Source organism: Clupea harengus, chromosome 6 (genome assembly GCF_900700415.2).
Source record: "Clupea harengus chromosome 6, Ch_v2.0.2, whole genome shotgun sequence".
NCBI classification, from domain to species: domain Eukaryota; kingdom Metazoa; phylum Chordata; class Actinopteri; order Clupeiformes; family Clupeidae; genus Clupea; species Clupea harengus.
Genome location: NC_045157.1, coordinates 18,294,696 through 18,318,174, shown reverse-complemented (window position 1 = coordinate 18,318,174; position 23,479 = coordinate 18,294,696). Strand labels below are relative to the sequence as shown.

The 23,479-nt window shown below is 40.8% G+C and overlaps 3 protein-coding genes across 3 annotated transcripts; 1 reads left to right on the top strand and 2 right to left on the bottom strand.

The window, feature by feature from the left end:
- The first annotated feature begins 4,727 nt into the window (after positions 1-4,727).
- si:ch73-103b9.2 (uncharacterized protein LOC100150067 homolog) lies at positions 4,728-6,955 on the top strand. The gene is made up of 3 exons (XM_031569241.2): positions 4,728-4,866; positions 5,352-5,584; positions 5,734-6,955. Exons 2-3 carry the CDS (start codon positions 5,378-5,380, stop codon positions 6,673-6,675), a joined length of 1,149 nt encoding a protein of 382 aa, XP_031425101.1. The 5' UTR covers positions 4,728-4,866; positions 5,352-5,377; the 3' UTR covers positions 6,676-6,955.
- Positions 6,956-10,691: 3,736 nt separating this feature from the next.
- Positions 10,692-18,061, bottom strand: atmin (ATM interactor). The gene is made up of 4 exons (XM_012819249.3): positions 17,684-18,061; positions 15,502-15,627; positions 14,912-15,111; positions 10,692-14,781 (listed from the first exon to the last, which is right to left on the bottom strand). The coding sequence occupies exons 1-4, from the start codon at positions 18,044-18,046 to the stop codon at positions 13,032-13,034; spliced, it is 2,439 nt and encodes an 812-aa protein (XP_012674703.2). The 5' UTR covers positions 18,047-18,061; the 3' UTR covers positions 10,692-13,031.
- A 108-nt stretch (positions 18,062-18,169) lies between these two features.
- cenpn (centromere protein N) lies at positions 18,170-23,259 on the bottom strand. Its single transcript, XM_012819244.3, has 10 exons — positions 22,951-23,259; positions 22,578-22,623; positions 22,298-22,357; positions 22,023-22,096; positions 21,732-21,905; positions 19,943-20,044; positions 19,701-19,755; positions 19,351-19,460; positions 19,098-19,224; positions 18,170-18,566 (listed from the first exon to the last, which is right to left on the bottom strand). The coding sequence occupies exons 1-10, from the start codon at positions 23,182-23,184 to the stop codon at positions 18,475-18,477; spliced, it is 1,074 nt and encodes a 357-aa protein (XP_012674698.2). The 5' UTR covers positions 23,185-23,259; the 3' UTR covers positions 18,170-18,474.
- Positions 23,260-23,479: the final 220 nt, after the last annotated feature.

Sequence of the window (23,479 nt, the reverse complement as noted above, 5' to 3'; positions counted from 1 at the left end):
CATTGTAATCAAGCACAATCCTACACATTTCATCACATTCATTACAGCCAGACCCTTAGGGTAGAGCCACCTAGGTACCTTACCACCAGGCACAACGCAATTAACTTCAGTCATTTAGTTCTGACATCTCTAACAGTGCCTCCGTTTCATTCAAGAAATGGATAACATTGATTGTTACATTTTCCATAGCCGCTAAACTTACAGTTATGTGGTGACTAAAGCACAAAATATTTGCTTTTGTTACCATCTTGCAATGCAAGATTTCTTACAATCTATCTTTTCCTTTACCAAGACAGTTCCTAAACCAAAACAAACAAAGGAAACACTTTTTCATTTCAAGTGTGCTTCTGTGCTTACTTTTTGGCCTCAACTGCTTTTTCCATATTGCTATCAGTTTATTATCCAGTCCTTTTTCAAGAGAAGAAATTACACAACAGACAGAAATTGTATCACTTGATGGAAAAATTGCCTGCTGAAGGCCTATATCCCTTTTTTGGTTATGTCTGGTATATATATTTATATTGTTGAAGCCTGTGATACCAACATATTTTCAGCATTCTTTGTTTGGACAGGGTAAAATCAAGTTTCACTGATGCACAAGAATTTATAATAACATTGTCACAGCAACAGTTTAAAGCCTTCCGACCACATCTTTCCCAGGACATTTTTAGATTTCCCCATTTTTTAAATCCTTCAGTCTTAGTGTTTAAGTTTCTGTTCTTGGCTATTTGGCAGACTGAGTCAGTTCTCATAACATCTTAACATCCTTCTTTGTTTACACAGTAATATAAACAGTACAAAGACACAGTTGAGTATATGATGTCTTCATATTGACAGTTCCATGCCAACTCATTAACTGATTAAAATTAATTTCCATTGACAGCCATTTACTTGTAATTCAACTAAAAAAACCCATAATGGATTAAGCTTACCAAAACTTGCACATACTAATGCGAGACCACCCCAGAAAACGTCAGTGCTTGGAGCAGAGAATAGAACATACAATAAAAGATCTCCCAAACTTACAACGACCAAAGCTGACAGAAATGAACCATGTGATCAGACTTCAAACAAGCCTTTTGATGATCAAAATGGATGATCTATGAGCAACATCAACACAAACTATTATTTTTAAGACCAGTTTAAATACAGAAATAACTGCACATTTTCTGGTAAATACAGAAGTGGAATAAATGCAACAGCCAGTGCCACATATGCCATTGTTTGCTCACTGAAGACATTATGGCACACTGCAGTTGTTATTTACAAATACTAACAAACATTGCTTTTGTGGAAGGCAGAAATCCTTGATGAAAGGCTATTTCAGGTGTTTTGGAAACAGACCACAAAAATACTGCTGGAAGAATTGGAAAAACTGTCCATGACAAGAGCTTCCTTGTTTCATTAAAATATCTACTAGAAAATAAAAGATTTGTTATACTGGACCCACATAAATATATTGTTAACCTGGATTTACTGACAGTGTGAAATGCATAATAAAAATGCACAGTCTGAGATCTGAGGTAAATAAGTCCAAAACAATGCCTGCAAACCAAGTCAAGAGAAATTCCATTTCTGTCATGTAACTGTGTATGTTGCAAGCTCTCACACCTTAACAGTCTGGTAAAGGGCTCTCCTTGTGTGAAGAAAAATGAATTTGTAAGGCAGTAGGATGAAGCATGCTTATTCAAAGGAGTATCCCCCACCACCTATTCTGGACACCTGCTACCTGTCAAATCCTTTACCAGGAGACCAAAACATACATTGTGTTTACTTGGTTCACAACAGTATTGTGTCTGATAAACATATATAAGTGTACTAACACGTGTGGATTAGGATAGGATACATTTGCTGAAGGATTCATGTCAGCTCAAGAGGGGAAGACGTTACACGTTACTGATTAGGTTCAATATTTGACAGTTTATTTCCAGATTATTTAATGGTAATACAAATATTACTAAATAATACTCGTTCTATAGTTCTAGCCACAGTCCAAACGTTTTTCTAGGTGTTCATTGTGTAAAAATGACCTGGTACCAGGATTTCATTCATCTTGGTATGAGGTAGGCTGCCAGTAGAATGCTACGGTTTTATTTTCAGTAGGCTATTGTGCGGGTCTCACGTGCACCAGACAGCCTCTCTGAATCATCCAGTTAGTACACTATGTACCACGACAGATGTGTTGTAGGCCTACTCTTCAATACAATAAGGCATATCTAAGAGTTAACGAAATATAAGTATGAAACGCTAATAATGTGATGTTGGACACTATAATGTGATGTACGGTTGTAGAGAATCGACTCGTAGCTAAAACCCTACAGCAATGAATGATGCATTTAGGCTAGGATTTCACTGTCACTAACAATAATTGTGTAACCACTTAGACACAAACCTTAAGGTAATATTAAATCTAGTGCAGCAGTGGACATGTATTGTTGCAGTATCTTTGAAAGATACCAGTTTGTGATGCGTGAGCTGCGCAATATGCTGTGCACGTTCTCCTCTGTTACATAAAATCCATTAAAAAGGCGTCAAACTTGAAAATTAAACGTCTCTAGGTTAACTGACACGATGCAATGAGGAGACATTCCGCAATGAATGTAATAAGTGTGTTAGGAGAAAATTGATTGCCAGAGAAGTGACGAGAACAAGCCCCATAAACGTAACCAAAGCGCTAAGCAAAATCGCTGTGTGATTTACCCAATATTTGCCTATTTACAGGAGTCTTTCAAGGTATGTGGTAGACTGCAGCAGGAATTTACGCGCAAAAACGCACAGTGTTACGGTGATCGCTATGCATGCTGGTTTAAATGAAGTGGATCCAACCATCCGCCCATTCCCGTAGTGGCGAAATTTTGAATTTGTGGCGTTTCACTTTATAGTTATTCCCATAATTGTTGTCCCAGTAATCGTCTCCATCGACACTGTACTTGACTGCAAATTGCAATATGCCGCCGCTCTCCAAAAAGGTAGGGACAACCATTTTAAATGAAAACTTATCTGTCACTCCATCACTGGAGAATGGGACATAGCATCCAAGAATATCCATACATGTCATCCAGTTGTTGAGAGTGTACCTCACGGCAACGCTCTTCTCGAATGAAATGTTGAGGACCCTTACAAACCCAGAGAGGCTGAAATCGTCACTCTGAACACATTCCAACAACACTTTCATCTCTTTCACTTTATCCAGAAAGTCAGGGAGAGTTCCTGGATTTGTGAACTCCATTTCCATAAAAATGGTTTGGGTAGGCACAGAGGGGAACTTGTCAAATCTGTTGAGAGGAAGAGGAATCTCTCTTTTGAACTTGTTCAAAATGCGTTGTGGAACCTCCGGTATATCAGCGTAGTCAAAGTGCCTGACAGAGATCAGCTCCAAACCCAAAGAGTCTGCAAAGCGAACCTTCTTATGACTTGAAGGGCTTCTGGTCCGGGAAATCTCAAGCTTGGCTCTCTCGGTTGGGGTTGGCAAAGACGTGCACCTGCGGCGCAGTGTTGGACTCTGTGGAGGATTAAGGGAGCTTTCTCTACCCCTGGGTCTTTCTTCCACCACATGAAATTCCAGCGGTTCGCAGTCTCCATTAAGTTCCCCATCGCCCTCTTCTTTCACTTGGTTCACAGGTGCCAAGCTTCCGAAAAGCCCAGCTATGCAACTGTAGTTTCTCGGGATGCAGTTCTTTGGAGGCAGCATGACCACAACAGAGTGCACCGCTTCAGTTTCCATAGAAGGCTGCAGAGTGGTCTACGTGGGGTGCTGTTTAGAGTTTTTGGAAAGGCTGGAGGCACGTCAGGTGTCCGGTGACTTGAGCACGTGTTTGAAGCAATGTTCGTCGTCGTTCGTGACACTGCGGATTTCTGAGCCAATCTTTACCAAGCAGCTGAGGAAGCAGCCGGCGCACAGGAACAGAGAAAATGGTCTTAAGAGAGGCACACCCCCCTTTCATTGACAGTGCCGACAAGGTCCTGAAAGAGGAGATATTCATTAGAAAAACATAAATGCCATAACAGTGTAATTCAGACAATAACAGTAGTGATATGAAGGGGGAAGGTAGGTGGAAAGTGTCACACATCATTTTCAAAGAGCAAAGCGATGCCGGTACAGTCGTGCTAGAAAGGGAACACGATGTGCCGACTTGAATGTCTACTTGGTAAAATAATGTTATCACTCAGCGCTAATGTTAGACGACTTTACAACATTATCCTACATTAGTATTCTAAGAAAATATATAATTTTCAAATCAATGAGCATTTTATATCACGGCTAGACTAGTAATATACTAATATACTAGTTATAGCCTGTTACAAGTAGCCTTCTGCTGTCAAAGCGCACACTGCACACCAAAACCTGAACGTATGAAATAAAAAAAACGGCCTACTAATCACAAAATAATTTGCATTGTTCACAGTCCAAAACTGGACCCTTCTAGTATATCCAATAACGTGTTATTAATTGTATAAACAATAAAACAATCAATTAAAATATAATTGACAAAGCCTACCAAAACACTCCAGGAAATTGAGATAATGTTTCGATATGCACAATCACGCTGGTATTAACATGATCATAGCAACTGATACATTCTTGCAAAGATGAGGATATGCGCGGTTACTCTGTTCTGCTCTCTGCCGCGCCCCCTTTTCCAAAACGTCACATCCTCATTCAGTCCAATTGCCATAGCAACGTTCCACACTTTACACAATGATCTTACTTTTGTCGTTGTTGTGTCCTTTGGCCAGTAAAAGAGAGATAAATATTTGATGCCCTCCGTTGCCACTGCCAAATACACTGACACAGATAGCACTTGCAAGGCAGTCCCTGCTTGTTGGGGTCGTGTGTGCAAGATGTGTAACTCTGCAGGGTAGTTGGTAAGTATCCAGCGAACAGTTTCATTACGTGCTTGTATTTTTAACGGTATAAGAGGGACTAACCTGGTATGACTATCTGATGGTTTAACGTTGTCTTTGCGTAGGTTACTGCCTCATTTGCAGCTTTGTCTACTAAAGGTGTTCATAAAACAGTCATAGCGAAACTGTTATTTTGTGCATTACTGTCCGATTGGTGAGTCAGGTGGCCAAGCTGATTTCAGTAATGTTAGCAAATGTATTGATAGGATAGCTATAGTGGTTTGCTAACCAAAGAAACAAAGTAAGCCATAGGTAACTATATTAACGTAGCCTACCTAACGCTACCTTGTTTGTCATTTTAGCAAAATGCCAAGCTTACATTGAATATATAGCCTAGGCTATGTGGCTTGCTCTGTTCGATCATCCAGGTCATGCTTATTAATGAGATGTTGCTGATGCTGAGCACCTTAATCAATTGCATAATTCTTCTAATGTTACCCTTTCAGCCACTTTCCTCTGAAAGACCATCAGAATGGAGTCTTTCAGAGGCTTTGAATCAGCTTGCGTCTATGCTGCTGATAAAAAGGTCTGCATGACGGTGGATACAGAATGGGATATGGAAGAACATCAGTTATCAGACAGAGGCCTTGTCAATGCACTTTTGGATGCGAGTGAAGAATGTTTAGCCAAAGACCAGGATTCAGATGTATTTGAAAACCACACTGGCTGGGAAGAAGCTGTGAGTACTTTTGTAATTCAGTGATTCTGATATAATTTTTATGGTTTTTGTGGGTTTTGAATCATAACTTTTTAGAGCATAGTATGTTAGTGTTAGCTTAATAAGGTGCTGCCTCTGGTCTTTTACTAGCCATTGTCCTTGCCTAACAGGTCCAGGGATGGGGTAGGGGCCCCTCTCTCATTAGCTTGTTCCAAATGCAAAGGAGAGGTAAGAGACCGAAGACCTGGGATGCAGACTCTCACTGCCTTCTTTGCATTGACACAAAGATAGCAGAACTCCATGTATCAGAAAATGCAAGACATGGTCCTGAATTTAGCAGCGGCTCTGAAAAAAACACAAAGACCATCCCAACCAAAGACTTAAAGACACGCCCATGCAGCACATGCTCTGCCATTTCTTCCTACAAAAATACAGTAGAACTCCTACCAAAACAAAATTTCTTGGCAAACCCAAAAAAGGTCCCAAGCATTAGTGGGCTGCTCATCAACAGTACAGCTGCTACCTGCATAGGCCTCTCGCACAACCAGGAGGATGAGTGTCCAGTGCTGAAAGACAGGTGTGCTGGAAATGTCACTCTCATCAACTGCTTTGCTGTACTGCCTCCCCTCAAAGCTTCCTTGGATAGAAATGTGAGTAGCCCAGATCACCTAAAAAGAGGAGAGCTTACCTTTGGAGCCGGCGTGCAGGACGTGGTTGAAATTTTGCAGAGCGGTGCCTCAGCTACTGCCACTGCTGGGGGGAATGGAGGTGTTGATGGCAGAGGGGAAATGAGAACAGACTCTCACGTGGACGCCAGGTCTGCTGAGGATGGTTTACACAGCTCCAGTGCCTCCAAATACTGGACAAATCAGGACAGGCATCGCCTGTTGACGGCTTTCAGCATTCCCTTCACCAAGAGGTGCGACCAGGTCACTTACCGCCTGGGGAGGTACCCAAAACAGGAGGACCTGGCGAAATCGCCTGCGAGGAATAACAGCGGACATAAACTCTACTTTGGTTACAGGGCCAAGAACATCAGACGGGCAGAACCTGAACTGCCTCTACTGTTTGGAACCAGGGTTGCCATCCCTGCCTCCACTCACCGTCTCTAAAGTGCTGATTGTACTGCATCTGTTGTTATGGGTCAGTCACTTGATTAAACAGAGGTTTGACTCTAGGTAATGTCTTCATAGATGATGTTCTAAGAAAATGTTAACAGTAAACTAGCATACATTTACAATTTAATTATTAGGTGAATATTGGCATGCTTCTACACAAGTTACAAAGTTTTGGGAAACAGCATACTCTATTGAACAAGTTTCATTCCCAAAAATGAGTGGATATTGCTGATGTAGGTGAAATTGGTACCAGCCTCACATGGGAGTAGCAGACTATGTAGGTACCTTACCCTGTAAGCAGGCGCCGGGTAAATGTGGGTGCAATTGTGTGTAAATTGTGATACCATCTTCGCGAGGGCCACCAAGACACACTGGTGCTGTCCGTGCAACAGCAACAATATGTTGGTAGTCTCACCCGATTGGACAGGCATCAACCATTCAACACAAAGGCAGATCAATTAAGTTGAAGACCTAGGGGGCGCCACACAAAGTGTAGTGTCCTCCACAGTGGTCAAAATAATGATAATCCACGAATCAGTCTGATTAAATGTATCAGTCTCATAAAATATATTAAACTATCAATTTGGAACTCTGATTAATAACTACAACCAAAGTTACCTTAATAATAGCAAGGTTGAAGGTCATTAGAATTCTGAATAGAAGAGGTTGGCAACGTCCATTCTTGTGTAACATTAAATAGACCAGCGTATATAATCAAAGTATTTATTTACACAATGATAAGAAATAACACACAATATGTAATCTAGCTAAATGTAACTTACTAATGAATTAAAGGAGTGTGGGGATGTGTAGGAGAGAGGGTGTGTGTGTGTGTGTTTGTGTGTGTGAGCTTTTGGGCTCGGGGTTGCGCTGTTATGAGCGCGCCAGAAAGAATGTGTTCCTTTATTTTGATCACCGCAGTTCCGCGTGCATGTGTGTGCACGTACGCGAACATACATGTGATGTGAACAAGGACGAGCCTATATGCAGCGCGAAGTTTGAGTATTCCCTTCGCGTGTGTGGCTATGTGAAGGCCAATGTATATGTTATCGTGTTTGGTTACGGTGCCATGTTAGAAGACGGAAATGGTTAGTGATGCATGTAAGACCCTGAGTGTCTGATAAGCAATCCTAACGATAACCGTTAGATGGTGTGGCGAAGCTAACTACCAACTAACCATGAAAATATATAACAGTTAGGTTCGTTAAACAAAACAGATGAAATACATGAACAATGGCGTATGTAAACAGTCATATGCTTAGCCAGGTTGTGAATAAGCTACGAGAGTTTACCCAGTTAATGTGTCTGTTACCAGTCCTTTAGAACAGGAGTCGTGTTGGCGGATCAGACGATTATGAGGCAAAGAGATGAAGATGTCCGTAGATGGAGAAAGTTGTCCTTGCTGTGATGTCGTCGATGTTACACTGCAGTTTAGGTCGGAGGATTCGATCGCTCGTTCCGTTGCAGTTTCAGCGGATTATGTTGTCGTGCTTCGTTCCCGTTGCAGAGTTAGCTAGCAGGTCTATTGTTAGCTGCTTTTCGCTAAACTTACTTCGTCTCAATTAGCAGTTCGTTGACTAATGAGAAGTCTTAAGTGTGTGCCTGGCAGCGTCAGCGGAGAGAGAGAGAAATAAAAAGATGCAACTGGTGGTCTTGTAGTAGAGTTCAGGGGGCGTGCTTTAGAATGGCATCGGGTTACGGTGCAAACCCAGACAGCGTAACCATACGCTTCTAACGCTTTGAGTGGGCGTGGTGTATGGTGTGGAAATAGCATAACTGATTGGACTAGTGAGATAGTTTCAAATATGTTTATTGGGAAACACATCATACAGCAGTGAAATTGGCAATTGACAGCAACATGTTTCCTTTTCATTTCACAAACAAAAACAACAGAGAAGACAAATGTAAACAAACATCATACACCATAAAAAAAAAAAACCCACCCAAAACAAACACCCTCCCACCACACACCCCCCTCCCTTCCCTTACCATTACCCACCCATCCCTCCCTAGGAGTGCATTTTACTTGGGTGTCAATTGGATTCTCTTTCAAGATGAGAGACCAAAGGTTGCCACATTTTCTGAAAGTCCCTCAGCTTGTCTTTCAGAATGAATCTAATTCTCTCCAAATGTAGAGTATCTGTCAAGTCAGTCAGCCAGTGCTTGAAGGAGGGCACCTCTTTCTTTTTCCAGAGAAGTAAGATCAGTTTTTTTGCAGCTATAACACCATATGCCAGAAGACGCTGTTGTGCTACATTTAGTTTCCTTAGCTCTTCAGATATTCCCAAAATTATTAAAATAGGGTCTGACTAGTGAGCTAGTTAGCAGGCTAGCCAGTTAGTAGGCTATCTAGTCACTTGTCTTTATATCAAAAATGTCATTCTGTTCAAATAAGCCCAGGATTAAATATATAGCATAACAGGAACAACAACAAGCCCTTACAAGGCCATCCAAGCCTTTCTTTTTAGCTAATTAAACGACCAAACAACGCCACAGTCCTGCAATTGCGGTCAGCCCTGCGGTTTGAAAATTGTTGACGACTGTGGCGTCGTTTGGTCGTTTAATTAGCTAAAAAGAAAGGTATATAGCTGCAAAACAACTGATCTTACTTCTCTGGAAAAAGAAAGAGATGCCCTCCTTCAAACACTGGCTGACTGACTTGACAAATACTCTACATTTGGAGAGAATTAGATTCATTCTGAAAGACAAGCTGAGGGACATTCAGAAAATGTGGCAACCTTTGGTCTCTCATCTTGAAAGAGAATCCAATTGACACCCAAGTAAAATGCACTCCTAGGGAGGGATGGGTGGGTAATGGTAAGGGAAGGGAGGGGGGGGTGTGGTGGGAGGGTGTTTGTTTTGGGTGTTTTTTTTTAATTTTTATGGTGTGTGATGTTTATTTGTCTTCTCTGTTGTTTTTGTTTGTGAAATTAAAAGGAAACATGTTGCTGTCAATTGCCAATTTCACTGCTGTATGATGTGTTTCCCAATAAACATATTTGAAACTATCTCACTAGTCCAGTCTATTATGCTATTTCCACACTCTACACCACGCCCACTCAAAGCGTTGGAAGCGTATGGTTATGCTGTCATGGGTTTGCACCGTTACAGTAACAGTCATGGCTGACTGTTGATGGAGGTTCCTGATTAAAGTCAAACACAATGGAAGAATTCCAGGTGTACCTACACTGAACTAAGGTATTTTGACGTAAACTACACTTTGTACTTAGTTAAAAAGTAAATATCCATCCAGGGAGAAAACTCACAGAGAACGGACTTGAGTCTGGTGAAGTCATTTTCAACTGTGAATTAAACACATCGTTTATAAGGATAAGACTTGCAGGTGTCAGTGACACATGAAGTTTGAAAGATTCCTTACTTTCATGTGTCAGGGCTCAGATGGGTTTGCCCTCCTGTTACCAACCAACCGAGTTCAACGTACATGAAACCTCAGTGTCATTAGGTTTCTGCAGGAATGCCTGTGTGAAGTTTCAGCTGTAGTCGTCCTAACATCAGAAACCCAATGCAACGTTCTCCACATGGCAAACAAACCTTTAAAACTGCTACAACATTACTGGACACAGTAATTCAATACAGTTCATTTTTAACTGTGATGGCAAGGCTCAGCTTAAATTAAACATTTTGCAGTGGCAGTTTTGCCATCATTAGGTTAAGATTCTAAACAATCTTCTTCCTCTACACCAGTAGTTTATCTCTGTGAATAATAATGAGACAGAGTACCTCTACAAGTACTGTTTAGAAGTACTTGACATACAAATCAAGTTAAAAAGGGTGCTTAACCTGTCTCCCACAATTTGGGTGTGATGACTAACATTGATGGTGGAATGTTAAATGCACAATTACTAAAATTAGGTCTTATTTTCCTTTCTTACAGTAAACAATAACATGCATTAATAAATGTATTAAACACAACTGGCATTTGTTTGTTCACACGCTTTGTGAAAAGAATCTAAAATCTGATCAATGTACAGACAACTAGTCAATTCATATGATTTATAATGCTCATTTATTATGCTTGTGCAACAACAGAATTAACCTCCTTGACAGGAAGGAAACTCAAGTGAACTCATCATGGCACAAACAAAATAGCATGCTTTCTCTGGAAAAAAACAAAGCGCTTTAAGTAAACATTTCAGGTATAAGTTAACACAGTTTTGAACAATTTGTTGAAAATGGAAACATTAACAAATATTGTTTTTTCCAGTTTGTGATCAGATCAGTATAATATATTTCTTTAAAGTTTGAGATGGGAAGTGTGAATCCAGCTTTGGAAAATGCAGAAAATAATTACACACCAAAATGATAATACCATCAGTAACAGTAATCAGTAACAAGTGTTTGTCATTTTGCTTTACATTTTGATGAGGTAAATTTCACTCAAAAGGACTGGACGTGGGGCCATCCTAATAGGTTCCCTCTTTCTCTTTGTACGCACACGCACACGCACACACACACACACACACACACACACACACACACACACACACACACACAACTGTTTGCCATCTCAGCCTGTATGGGCACTGTGCTACTTGCATTCTACAGTTAACAGAGATAAACATAGACATAGAATACCATTCTATATCTATGGACATAACATACATGAAAAATTACACTTGGGGACCAAGTTATTGGTCAGACTCTAAAGGGTGATTGTACTTCTGAAAAAAAAAGAAAAAAGAAGGTGTCTTGTTTCCAATCAAGCAACTAGTATTAATCAAGTATCTGCTGAGACACTACGTATTCTCAACAACAGCATCTAAATATTTTACAGAGTACATTTGGCTGTGATTCTAGGTTTACACATTCTGTTCCAGAAACAAAGTAAAAGGATACAGAGTGGTTGAATGGTAAACAATGCAAGTGGCCATGTCCTTCCTTTCAAACATAGTAAAACAGACACACACACACACAGTCAAAATGTATGAAGAATGGAAATGACATAGGCACTGGTATAAGGTTAACTTGCAAGGTTGCAGAAGCAGCAGGTGCTGGATTCAGCTAGATTTATAATGACTACCACATGCTTTGATGCAACACTCTCTCACACACACAACAAATATGGAATGCTGGTTAATATGGTTTCCATGGCAGATATTCAGACATCCACACAAGTATCTTTTTGCTTTACACAGCAACTTGTAGTTGGGCATTGGTTATCCAAAAGCCAAATGCCCACACAGCCAAAACAGTATTTAACCAGGAGGGGGGAAATAAAATAAAAAAATAAAAAAATCACAAAAAAAACATGTTGGATTATCCACTATACATCATGGTATATTATGTCTCAGTATCACCACCTACAACGAAATGGCCATCGCTTACCTTCTATTAAAATAAGGCACCAACAAACAAAAATAACCGTGCAAATAGTTAACAAGACAAATAAATACAAAAATGCACATTCAATGCAGGTATTTCTGTGAGATTTCAAAAGCTCATGCCCAAAGTATTTAGGTAGGCTTAATGAACAAAAACACATGTAAACAGTATTACTTTGAAAGAAATAGTTGCCTTGTGATGACTGAGTGTGTATTCTTAATAGATAGCAATAATAAATGTGAGCATGAATCTTGCAAAGGAGCACAGTTACCCTTTCTTCACAGTGACACACTTTTGTTCTATCTAACATATTGTAGACTTTCACAATTTACATCACAGGTTATAAAGGTTTGCTTTACACTCACAGCAAGCTCACAAATATATAAAGAGCAATAACTTGGTTAAGAAATATCTTCTTGGCCAATAGTAGTGTCTGACTGAATTGCAAAGAATCTTTCCAGTGAGGTCTATGGGCAGTTCTCACAAGTGACGGCTTGACCAAATGTTTTTCTTTTTCAAATATTGTCATGTGAGCACTAGTGTTTTGTCAGTTTACCTTTCACTTTGCTGAATTTTAAACTCTATTACCTTACACTCTTCTGTACGAGTTCTCACAACTGCCATTATGTTGACATTCATTGAGGGCATGTTAAAAAAAAAAAAAAAAACATTTAATGAAAGAGCACCCGTCATAAAGTGTTGAAATGACACATGTTCTGACTGTACAGATTACAATTTATCCTTTAGTGTTTCGGTCGCTGTGCAAATCACCAAGAAATGAGAACTAAAAGTGCCGCCAGTACATTTTCGGAAATGTTTTCACTACCTCACACATTTGGAATGACATTTTAGTGAGTGAACATAGTGGCAGGGGGTTTCTAAAGGCTACTGAGGAGTGTTTGTGGACACCCATTTTCTGACCCTTCAGCCTCCCTCAGAAAGGTACATTTCAGAGGCCAGAGTTTCTTTCGGATCTAAATTCCAGCCGCCATGGGGGAGCTGTGTCCTCAAGTGTTGGGCTTCTCTGAGTGTTGAAAAAGAGAGTACAGCTCCTCGCAGGTTTGTGTTTCTACTGAGCTGAAATGAGACTCCATGTTCCAGGCGACGTCGGCTGACAGAAAGTCGTCCATGACCGTTTGGGTCTCGTTGCTCGTAAGGAACAGGTGACCTAGACTGTCAAAGGAGCTTGTTACTGTTTGGGTCTCTGTGCTGCTAAGCCTCACGTGTCCATCAGATGTGCATGGCAGGGGTAATGGGGCTGGGCGGATGTCTGTCTGAGTCTCGTTGTCTGAAGACTCAGTGCTCATGTTGAAGCTAGACTGTCTCAGGATATTCCCAAACGACATGTGACCGCTTGGGTTGAGCAGGAAGTTCAGGTCTGTCTGTGTCTGTGTGTCAAACATTTCCTGCTCCAAGTCGTTTGACTGAGTTCTAGTAACATCACTTCCACTGAGGTTGTCAAGGAGCAGGAAGTCGGTTTGTGTCTCAATGTCAAGCAGCTCCAGTTGCGTCTCTGAGCTCAAGCCTCCCAGATCACTCTCCTCGGTCTGTGTCTGAATGTGTGCAGCACTTAGGAACTCCTCGAAGTCAAAGTCAATACCTGCGCTGTTCTCCTGCACGTGTTCCAGTCCTGATCCGCAGCCTGCTGCTGATGCGGACAGTGCCTGGTCATTCTCCAGGGTCCCATCACCAATGCCATGAGACAGGATATTCTCCAAGTCATTGAAAAGTGTCATGGTCTGAGTTTGGTTGTCTGCCACTGAACTCTGGTTGAACATGGGTCCTTCCGTTTTATCATTGTAGAGCACGGAATCTGATGTGCTCAGGGGGTCAACACCAACACTGGTGCAGAATGGAATGTCTGTCAAGACTGTTTGTGTGGAGACACTTGGTGAATCGGAATCAAAGAGACCAGAACACATCACAGCTTGGTTCATCAGAACCTTTTCCTCTGGGGTGTAATTAGTCTGAGTCTCCCTAGTTCTGTTAAAGGGTTGAAAAGACAGCTGGTTGAGGGTTTCTGTCTGTGCCCCTATGGACGAAGTGGTTTTGGCCCGTGAGGGAAACGTCTGGGTCTGCACACTGACCGGCAACAAGACCTGAGCACTCACGCTAATGTCAGTTTGAGCGCAGGAGGAGACCGAAGACTCTCCCATGGTGCTCATCACTGACCCTTCCACAGATGGTCCCTTTTTGAGGTATGAAATGTCTGTCTGAATGTCTGTTGAGGTGCTCTTACCTCTAAATGTCAGTCCTGCAACCAGGTCACCAGAAGGCATTGTACTGTCCAGGCTTACCTGGATACCAGTGCTGACACAAACAGAGCCTGATCTGGAGAATGGTACAGTGTCTTTAAAGGTTAAATTCTTGGTGTTTAGTGCAGGCATGACTGTTCCAAAAGACTGAGGGAGAAGATGGACAGCGCTAAAGGAGCCTTGTGAATCTAAAGCCAGAACGACAGACCTCAAGGCACTGCTATCTGCCGAAGGAAGGAGGACTGGAAGGTGGGCTAGTTGCATCACAGGAACATTGACCAGGGCCATTTTAGGCTTGGGCAGGAGGAGCTTCTGCATGGTTTTTGGAGGGTTGGGAGTTTGTTTTGCAGTGTCATGGGTCTGCCAGGCTCCTTCGGTAGGGATGGCTCCCTCGGACAGTTCCTTTTCAGACCCAATCATGGGATACGTCTGCTCCATGGGTCGGACTTTGGTTGCACTACAGATCATGCGTTCCATTTTTCTTTTCTTCACTGGTGGATATCTATGGAAAACACAAGAGAGTAAACTGTTTAGGTACCCATCAAGCTAGGTTGAGATGTGACCTGCTTCTGTTTGTGCTCTTGTTTCTTTATAACTACATTAAAGAGATACAGATGGTGAAAAAAATGTACCTGTGTTCATCTGGAATCTCATGACCAGTTCTGTAGGTATGGGACAAAAGTGCTGCACGGCTAGCATAAGGGCAGCCACATGTACAGCTGTATGTTCTCCCACAATCCTCTGCGTGTCTTTTGAGGTCCCATTCGGTGCTGTAGCTGTTGCTACACTTCAGACATTTGTGTTTCTTCTCAGTGTGCATCTTCATGAAATGCTGGTACACACATTAGGACATATTCGTCGGTTGTTAGATTGCATGGGATACAGTTTGTGTACACTATGAAATGTATCAATCAATCTAATAAGCAATTTTTTAAACAGTGTTGGATTTTGACTAAATTTCACCCATTTTCAAATAGATCAGATACAGAACACTAGCTATTCACGGTCCCCTAAATTAACTAAATTAGCTAAAGTAACATTATCTTCTCACAAAACTTGCTCTCTTGAAAGTCACTCCTGAATTTCAAGACAGTATTAGAGACACCACATTGATCAGCTTAATGAGCAGTTATGTTAACAGAAGGTCAAAACAATGATACAATTCATATTTTTCTCTGGACACTGACTGCACCATGGTTATGTAAAATACCAAAGACTGTACCTGTTTGACTAAAGAGAACTGGGAGAAGGGTCGGTTTGGTCCTCTTGGGCATCCCTCTATTGGACAGCAATAGAGTTTTTGTGGCCCTTTCATATCCTTTCGAACAGTCGGGTTGACAATGCCATCCTTATAACGAAAAAAAAAAGACTTGTATATAGGATCATAACATTTAAATGACACGTTATAGCAACAATTTCACTAGTGACCGACACAAACATTCTCTCCTAAATTAATGAAATGCTCGGTCTAACTATTAAGCAGTGACTCTCCCTATGAAAGCGACAACAATAGCTACCCAAAATTATGTTAGGAATCACGAATGAATGAGCAGACTGCCAGTAATCAATGAGATTGTATGGGTTTCTATGAAAGTGTGGACAATGGGATTAGTCTTACATAACAAAAGGAAATTGGCAGGGTGGTCTAATTAAAATGCGGTAAAACAAATCCCTTGACAGTACCCTGTGATACTTGGACAGCTAGTGCACAAACTGTTCTACAGTACTGGAAAACTAAGCAGCCGTCAGCTCAGTGCATTGAATCAATGTGCAGCATGATTACTGTTCAGCGCATACACTGAGAAAGGCGTTCCCCAAGGGAGACACTGCATCATCTGAACGGCATACTACATTGTAGCCTGATCTGCCTTTGTTCCAGCCCTTAGCCTCTCCCTATTAAGCCATGGCTTTGAATTACAATGGTCACTCAAGACCTCAGTACAAATGCAGTGAATGATTGTGTTTTGTTAGGCTATTATTCTGCATTCAAATGAATGGCCAGTCCTGAGTGGCACACCGTAAATAGAGGGAAGGCTTTGCCTGCGATGCTGAGATTCAATGAGAAGCTGAAATGAGAAGCCCAGACAAACAACCCCCCCCCCCCCCCCCCCCCCCCCCAAGGCTTTTCTATTTTACCTCTACTGATGGCTGTATTACTGCACTGAAATGTGCACCTTTCAGAACACTGAAATCATAGACTTTTTTCCTGCGTGCTCAAATAAATAATGCATGAGGGGCGCTCCATGGGAGTAAGCCACTGCTTCACCAGCATGGCTGCTTACTGAGGTGATGTTAGTCAGACTATAAGTCCTAAACAATGATCCCACAATCATCTTTTCACTTCATGTTGACCGACCTTGAAGATTTTAAATGACCCTAATCAATAAATGAAGAAAAAAAACCACACACAAATAAATAAATAAATAAAATACAGGGTAATTTTAAGAAAACTGTGACCAACTGCAACTGGCAATTTCAAGAACGAAGACATGACGTAAGCACAGAAGTGTTATAGCAGGGATCTGCAAAAACAAATCTGGGCCTAGTCTTTCTCGGAAAACATACATTATAATTTATGTTGCACGTGATCTAGGTGAGATCAGGACAAGTTCAAGACAGATCACCAAGGGAAACGCAAGGAGAACTGTAATCAGCCTGCATAGATGTTTAATTCGCCTTTTGACAGTTTTGATTGTTCTTCTAATGTCACCGCGATTTTTGAGAATTCCTGACAGTTACTTCAATCTACAACCACAACAAACCTTTGCCTGGTGGGATAACATTTTTTTAGTAATTTCCGCAAGAAACTGAAAGAATAAAAACCTCAGTATTCTCACAATCTAAACGCAGCAATGTCAACCCAACCCATCCTGGAAGGACAGACTGCAGCAGACACGTTAATGTCCCACAGAGCACGCTAAGGGGATAGGGTGAATACCTTTCCCCATACCTGCACTGACAAATAGAGACTAAGAACATGACATAAATTTAAGGAACATTCGGTCAAGACAGCTGCACAACTTTCTTTGAAATTGATGATGCTAACCTGCTAGCTAGCACACGAATCACGTTGTTTGAAGGACTCCAACTGCAGCGGTCTGAAATTCGTTTTTTTTCTTCACAGCACCCGATTTATGTAAATTTAAAAACACGACACGATTAGCCTTAACTACCACAGTTGGTTTACACGGAACTTCGTTCTTTATGTGCGCAGTTTCAAACACTAAAACATTCGCTGGTTTGTTCGATCACTTAGCGTTGACGTATGGGGTTAAGCTAACCTGTTATGGGAAAAGCTGAATAATTTCGAACTGATTTACAACTACCCCATGGCATGATTTTTAATAAGTGGTTGGGTTAAAGATTTAACGTGTTAGCCAGTCATCGTTATCATTAGTACTTACCTTGACTCTGTGGGACTTAACAAGGTGCATGTTCAGGGCTGGGGTATTTGGAAGGATTTTTCCACATCCTTCAACAGTGCAGAGGATGTTGGTCCGCACCTCTTTGGTTAGCTCCGATATATCAGGTTTTATTATTTCTTTCGACTGTGAAGATAGCTCATCGACAGCGTTTCTGTTATTTGCAATGCTGCGTTGTATCTTCTCCGATGCAGAGGCAGCCATATTTCCACTAAGAGACCGCCCTGTATTGCAGAAAGCGCAGGGAAGCTGGAGCACCATATATGCGTTCACGTAAACTTCCGGGAGGGGGACCTTCTTAGCAACCAGCTGCTCCTCCCACACTCCACCACGCGCCTCGCTCATTAAAAATAAATGAATACAAGTAAATAAATCGTAAAATCCCCGAATAAGCTAGGATCTCTGGTCTTTCCCCAGATGTAATTAGCATATTCTGTCTATGGACTTTTGGTATAAGGAATGTCCAGAATTCACTACATAATCTGTTTAAGAACTTTATTTAGATAAGAAGTAAAGATATAAAAAAAAATAACACATAGGGGTTTTGAATTTAATATGTTGTTAAAAATAAACAGGGCATGTTTTCTCCACTGAAAATAATACTACCAAAAAAGGGTATTATAGATATAAAACACTAGTAGTTAACTCAGTGGAAAACGACGTCTGTCTAGATTATGGTGCAAATCTTTACATTGACAAACAAACATAAAATCACACACACTGGATTTCTGCTCTTAGACTTTTGCTCTAGAATTCTGAGTGGTGTTATCAGGTCATCGGTCTGCTTTGTCTGTGATGACAAAGTAATTCCGTCCTTTCTGAGTGATGGATGACAAAAGTGGTGAGACTGGAGCATCGGCAATACCTGTGAGACAACAAAACAAAACCTCTGGTAAAGTGTCTTAGGTTTGTTACACTGTTAAAGTTTCTGTATTTCTCGTGGACAAGATAAGGTGATAGGATTAGAAGTACTGGTGCCCACTACTTCAGCATAAATAAGAGGCATCTGACCTGAGCGTATTTAAATGGCCTCTTGTAAACTTGGACTAACATCAATATCTGCATAATGTCACTGGCCCTCTTGTGGGAAGACAACAGTACTACAGGTGTATTTGTTTGTGATGCAGCAATGACTGGTTAGCAGTAAGTAGCATGTCAAATGTGGGGGGAAAAATGTGTTTCTACAATTATACTGTTTAGACATATTTGAAGTGATTCCACACAGTTATGAAAACGGCACAATTAGGGTCAATTCTTTAAAGGGCTTAAGACATATGATTTGGTTGTCAGACTGAGAAAATATGACATAAAACATCACTGGTCCTCTTTATGAGCAGCAGTCTGACAAGTTCCCATATAAAAAAATAGTCTTTAGGACAGGAAGAGATAGCATTACCTGAAGATACACAATGGTGTAAAGATTCCAGGAGGCTGGTGCTGGCAAACTGCACAACTGTTCTGAAGGGTTTCTCACCATCAACAAGGGTGTCAATGCTACCACCACCCCTGAACCTTGTCTCCAACTGGAAATCAAGCACGAAGGGGAAACAAGTATTGTATCTTATAAACAACAGTCATATATTCCTCATTTGTTGCACAAGTTACACACATTGAGACACAGAGAGACAAAAAGCTAGTGAACCAAGTACCGTGTATGTGGCAGTTTCGAGTTTAGGAACTTTTCCTTCCCCAAATGCTTCACACGCAACCTGCTGTCTTTTCTCAGCATGCTCTTTATGCTCATTTTCAATATTGGGATCTAAAGAGATGGAAAAGACAAAACGTACCAAAGCGATTCACAAAACCTCCAAATGGGGGACATTTTTTTAAGGGAAAACAGTAATATTAAGATAAAATGATTTTAGTATTCCACTGCCACGAAAGTGTATGAATTATGAGGCTGCAGGATTTTTTCATTTAACCTTTTGACAACCTACAAGATCTTGTCAATCGACTGATCCATATGCATATTTCTAGAAAGACACAGCTCCATACATACGTGTTGGAGGAGGGGACATCTCCTCAAGCGGCCTTTGGTGATTTGTTGGAAATGTCTATCAAAACAAATAAACAGAATGATCATCACATTACATGATTTGACCAAACACACTTTCATCATTACACCAAATAACTATTCACATGAAGTGCCATCGCACACCACTACAAAGTCAAGAACAGAAAAATCTGCTGAAAGTCCTGAAACTGTACGCACAAACCCAATAATGTCTAAGTTTACATTACCTGATGGTAGTTGCCCATCAGCAGATCCCTGACCGCATGAAGGTTTCGTCCACTCAGATGCGCGTCTTTTATGGAGCCATGTTTGGTGGCCAGAACTAGGGTCTAAGGTCCCAAAACATAAAATATGTTAGCCTAAAATAGTCTCCTTTGAGTGAGGCATATTAGGTTATCCTGGTTTTGGACTAATAATAGTATTACCTGCGTACCCCTCCATTATGTACTATACTATAATGTAACAACAGAATGACAATACAATTGGGGCTATTGGACAATCAAGTCAAGTGTCAACATAATCACACAAGTCTTGTAACTAGCTCTCAGCCCCAGACACAAGTCCTTTTTAAAGAGATCCTGCTATATTGCCGATAAGAAGACCCCTCATTATGGCGCCTTCTCTTGTTTACACTGAACCAAGCAGAGGCGGCATAATGCTGCCCCGTGTGTTTTAATACAGCATGCCGGTGCTCCAGAAGCAGAAGCATGACTAACAGCTCCAGCATTTACATTTACATTTAGCAGACGCTTTTGTCCAAAGCGACGTACAAGGGAGAGAACAGTCAAGCTAAGAGCAATAAAAACCTGGTGTAACAATAAATACTACTTTACAAAGGAATCGAAAAACAACATAGAAAGATAAGTGCAGGAATGTAACTGCTGAAGTGCAAGTTAAGCACTAGTCAAGGTGACAGTTTAGGAAGGGAGGTGCTCTCTTAAGAGTTGGGTCTTCAAAAGCTTCTTGAAGGTAGAGAGGGACGCCCCTGCTCTGGTAGTACTAGGCAGTTCGTTCCACCAACGTGGAACTACAAATGGTCTGTAGAGAATAGTCTGGATTGCCGTGCTTGCACAGACGGCAGTGCCAAACGACACTCACTAGACGAGCACATCGTCCTGGGTGTAACAGCAGCAGAGGAAGTCACAGAGCCAAATCAAAGTCTATGTAAAAGGGAGAGCCGGTATGACGGGATAGGGGTGTGACACAGCCTAGCAGCTAACTAAACTGAAGCAAGACTATCCGACATAAGCATGAACATGTTCATGAGGCACACCACCTTTGCTTGAGTCTGAACATTGTTATAAATGTGCATGGCTTGCAAGAGCCCACTGAAACATTAGTTAATCTGTCAATGTTTTTTAAAGTAACAGACAGGCTATCTTATTTCCGAAGCGTATGTTATGGCGCAAACAAAACACAGAATTTGGAACGTTCAACATGATATTCCCAGTTCCAACTTGAATGCCTTCCAGCCAGATGTAAATGCAATAATGTGGTAATGACTCATCAGTGGATTTACCTTCTATCTGCTTGGTGTACAATAATTATGTACAACTGTTTTCTTGTTCATTTTGACACACTGCACTCTTGAGGCATCTTCTCACTCATTTAAAAAGGTTTTAAGTCTCTGATAGGTTCGACACCATATTGATAACAATGTCAAATTGAAAAGCTTTCACAGAACGATATAGCCAACTATATCACCATAATACACCAGTTAGCAAGCTTTTATCAGCGCATACTGGACTGTTGGCAGTGTTTCCATGACTTTTGAATGCCCTTTAGGTTGTCAACTTGCTAATTTCAGACCAAAACTCCATACTCCTGCTTTAAGTTCCAAGAGTTTTGTAAGACTGTTTTTCTGGGTTCATTTTCCAATGGCGGAAACCACCTCAACACCTTAAGTGTATTAGAGGTGAAGCTTATAGAAGAATGAATGCAATGATTACGCTGTAGATGCAATAACAACCTTGTAAAATAGGTAGCGATCTAGAAAATTATTAAATGGTAAACTACCTGGTACAACAGTGGCTTGTTCTTTGAGCTCAAGTTGCAGATGAAAACATATGGGGTTTGAAGATCATGCACCACATATGTAGGCTTTAAGTGATTAGGTTTGATAAAGTTCTCCCCCCAAGCGATGCGTATCCAAATGGTCTCATTCTCATGCTTCTTGATTTTGATTGAGACCTAGAGAAAAAAAGCAATGGAACAGAGAGACATTTGAGGAGGTCTGCCTGCAGCATCAAGGATTCATTGCATTTGAAGGAAGGTTTACTGTATGTCATTGCAAAATGTATCACTTACATTTCTGGTCAACTCTGCCAAGTGGGATTTGAATTGCTCCTTAAAACACATTAGGTCTAGAGATGTGGCATCATCTGAAAGTGTTATGAAAGAGGAGCTCTTGTTATGTGAGGTTAAAAACCACTCATACAGAGTACAGACATCCGTAGTTGTGGGTACAGCCAAGGAAAAAGAGTATTAGTGAAAGTTGGAAAGTATTTCATGAATACATGTAAAACAACAGCAAGATCAAGCCACATAGAAGATGAACTGTGACTGTGAATTTAATGGAATACCTTCAGCATCTGTAAGATGGCAGGCCTTCCAGGTTCCTAGGTTAGGATTTTCCATACAATCTGTTTTGAGAAGTAAATATTTGATTTGTTTTTGTTTTCAACCGTCCAAGAAATACATTTGGTTAACGATCACAAATTCCAATAAGAGGAACACCTCATCGTCCCATCAGAAAGAAGAGAAGCCCAGTGTTCTCAGTATCCTAATAAAGTATGAATCTCAGTAGCTTAATAAAGTATTGAGGATCTTTAAAAAAACTGATAGAAAATAGAATTCACTTACAGATCATCTCCAGTTCGCTCACGTGTCTCACTGTTAATTCATTGTCCTATCAGACACATAACATTGGGATAAATTAATGCACGAATGTATAGAAAAGACTAGATGCAGTATGCTAAATGGAAGGTGGGTAAATTTACGTAACGAAGATACATTTGGCAAGCGATATAAGAGTTAAACGTAGATGTTGGCTGGCTAATGTTAACGCTACAGACTGTTGATAAAGTAACTTACACAGTTAACTAGCAAAAGCTCGTCACAACTGTGAGGTTCATGTTTACAGACAGTATAATAGCTGTTATAGGCAAACAAGCTAACGTTACTCAGCTTAAAAAATAAAGCTAACATCTTGCTAGAATAAATACGTAAGAGTTACCTCACAAAAAGAAACAAGTTTTTGAAGTAATATCCATTTCGACTGGGTGTAGTTCAGAGATTGTTGTTGTCTTCTTGATAGGTGAGACCACTTTTTTATAGTTTCCTCTAACTTTCGAGTTGGTATCTTACGTAACGTTCGCTGCAAAAGGGTCCTTGCTACATCATCCATGTTAAGACTAGTGAAACACACATACAAAACCACACTTATTACAATGTTAAACAATAATGACATAAAAACATCGGTCGATCAGAAGCCAGACCAAACCGCCAAAACGAGCTTAAAACAACCAATCGGCAATCAAGATTGGCATTTTACGACACTTCCTTTCGTAGCTTGTTCCACAAAAAAATGGTGAGTGAATAGTGTTGTCTGCCGTCTGTTGGACTGGAGGGCAAATTACAATTTTTGTGTCATTATACAGTTCTATGTATTGTCAATTATTTGTAAACGGAGTAAAACCGATGTACGTATGCATATGGGCTTATTTATACAGAATAAGGAATGCACTACAAGTTATTTTAAACAA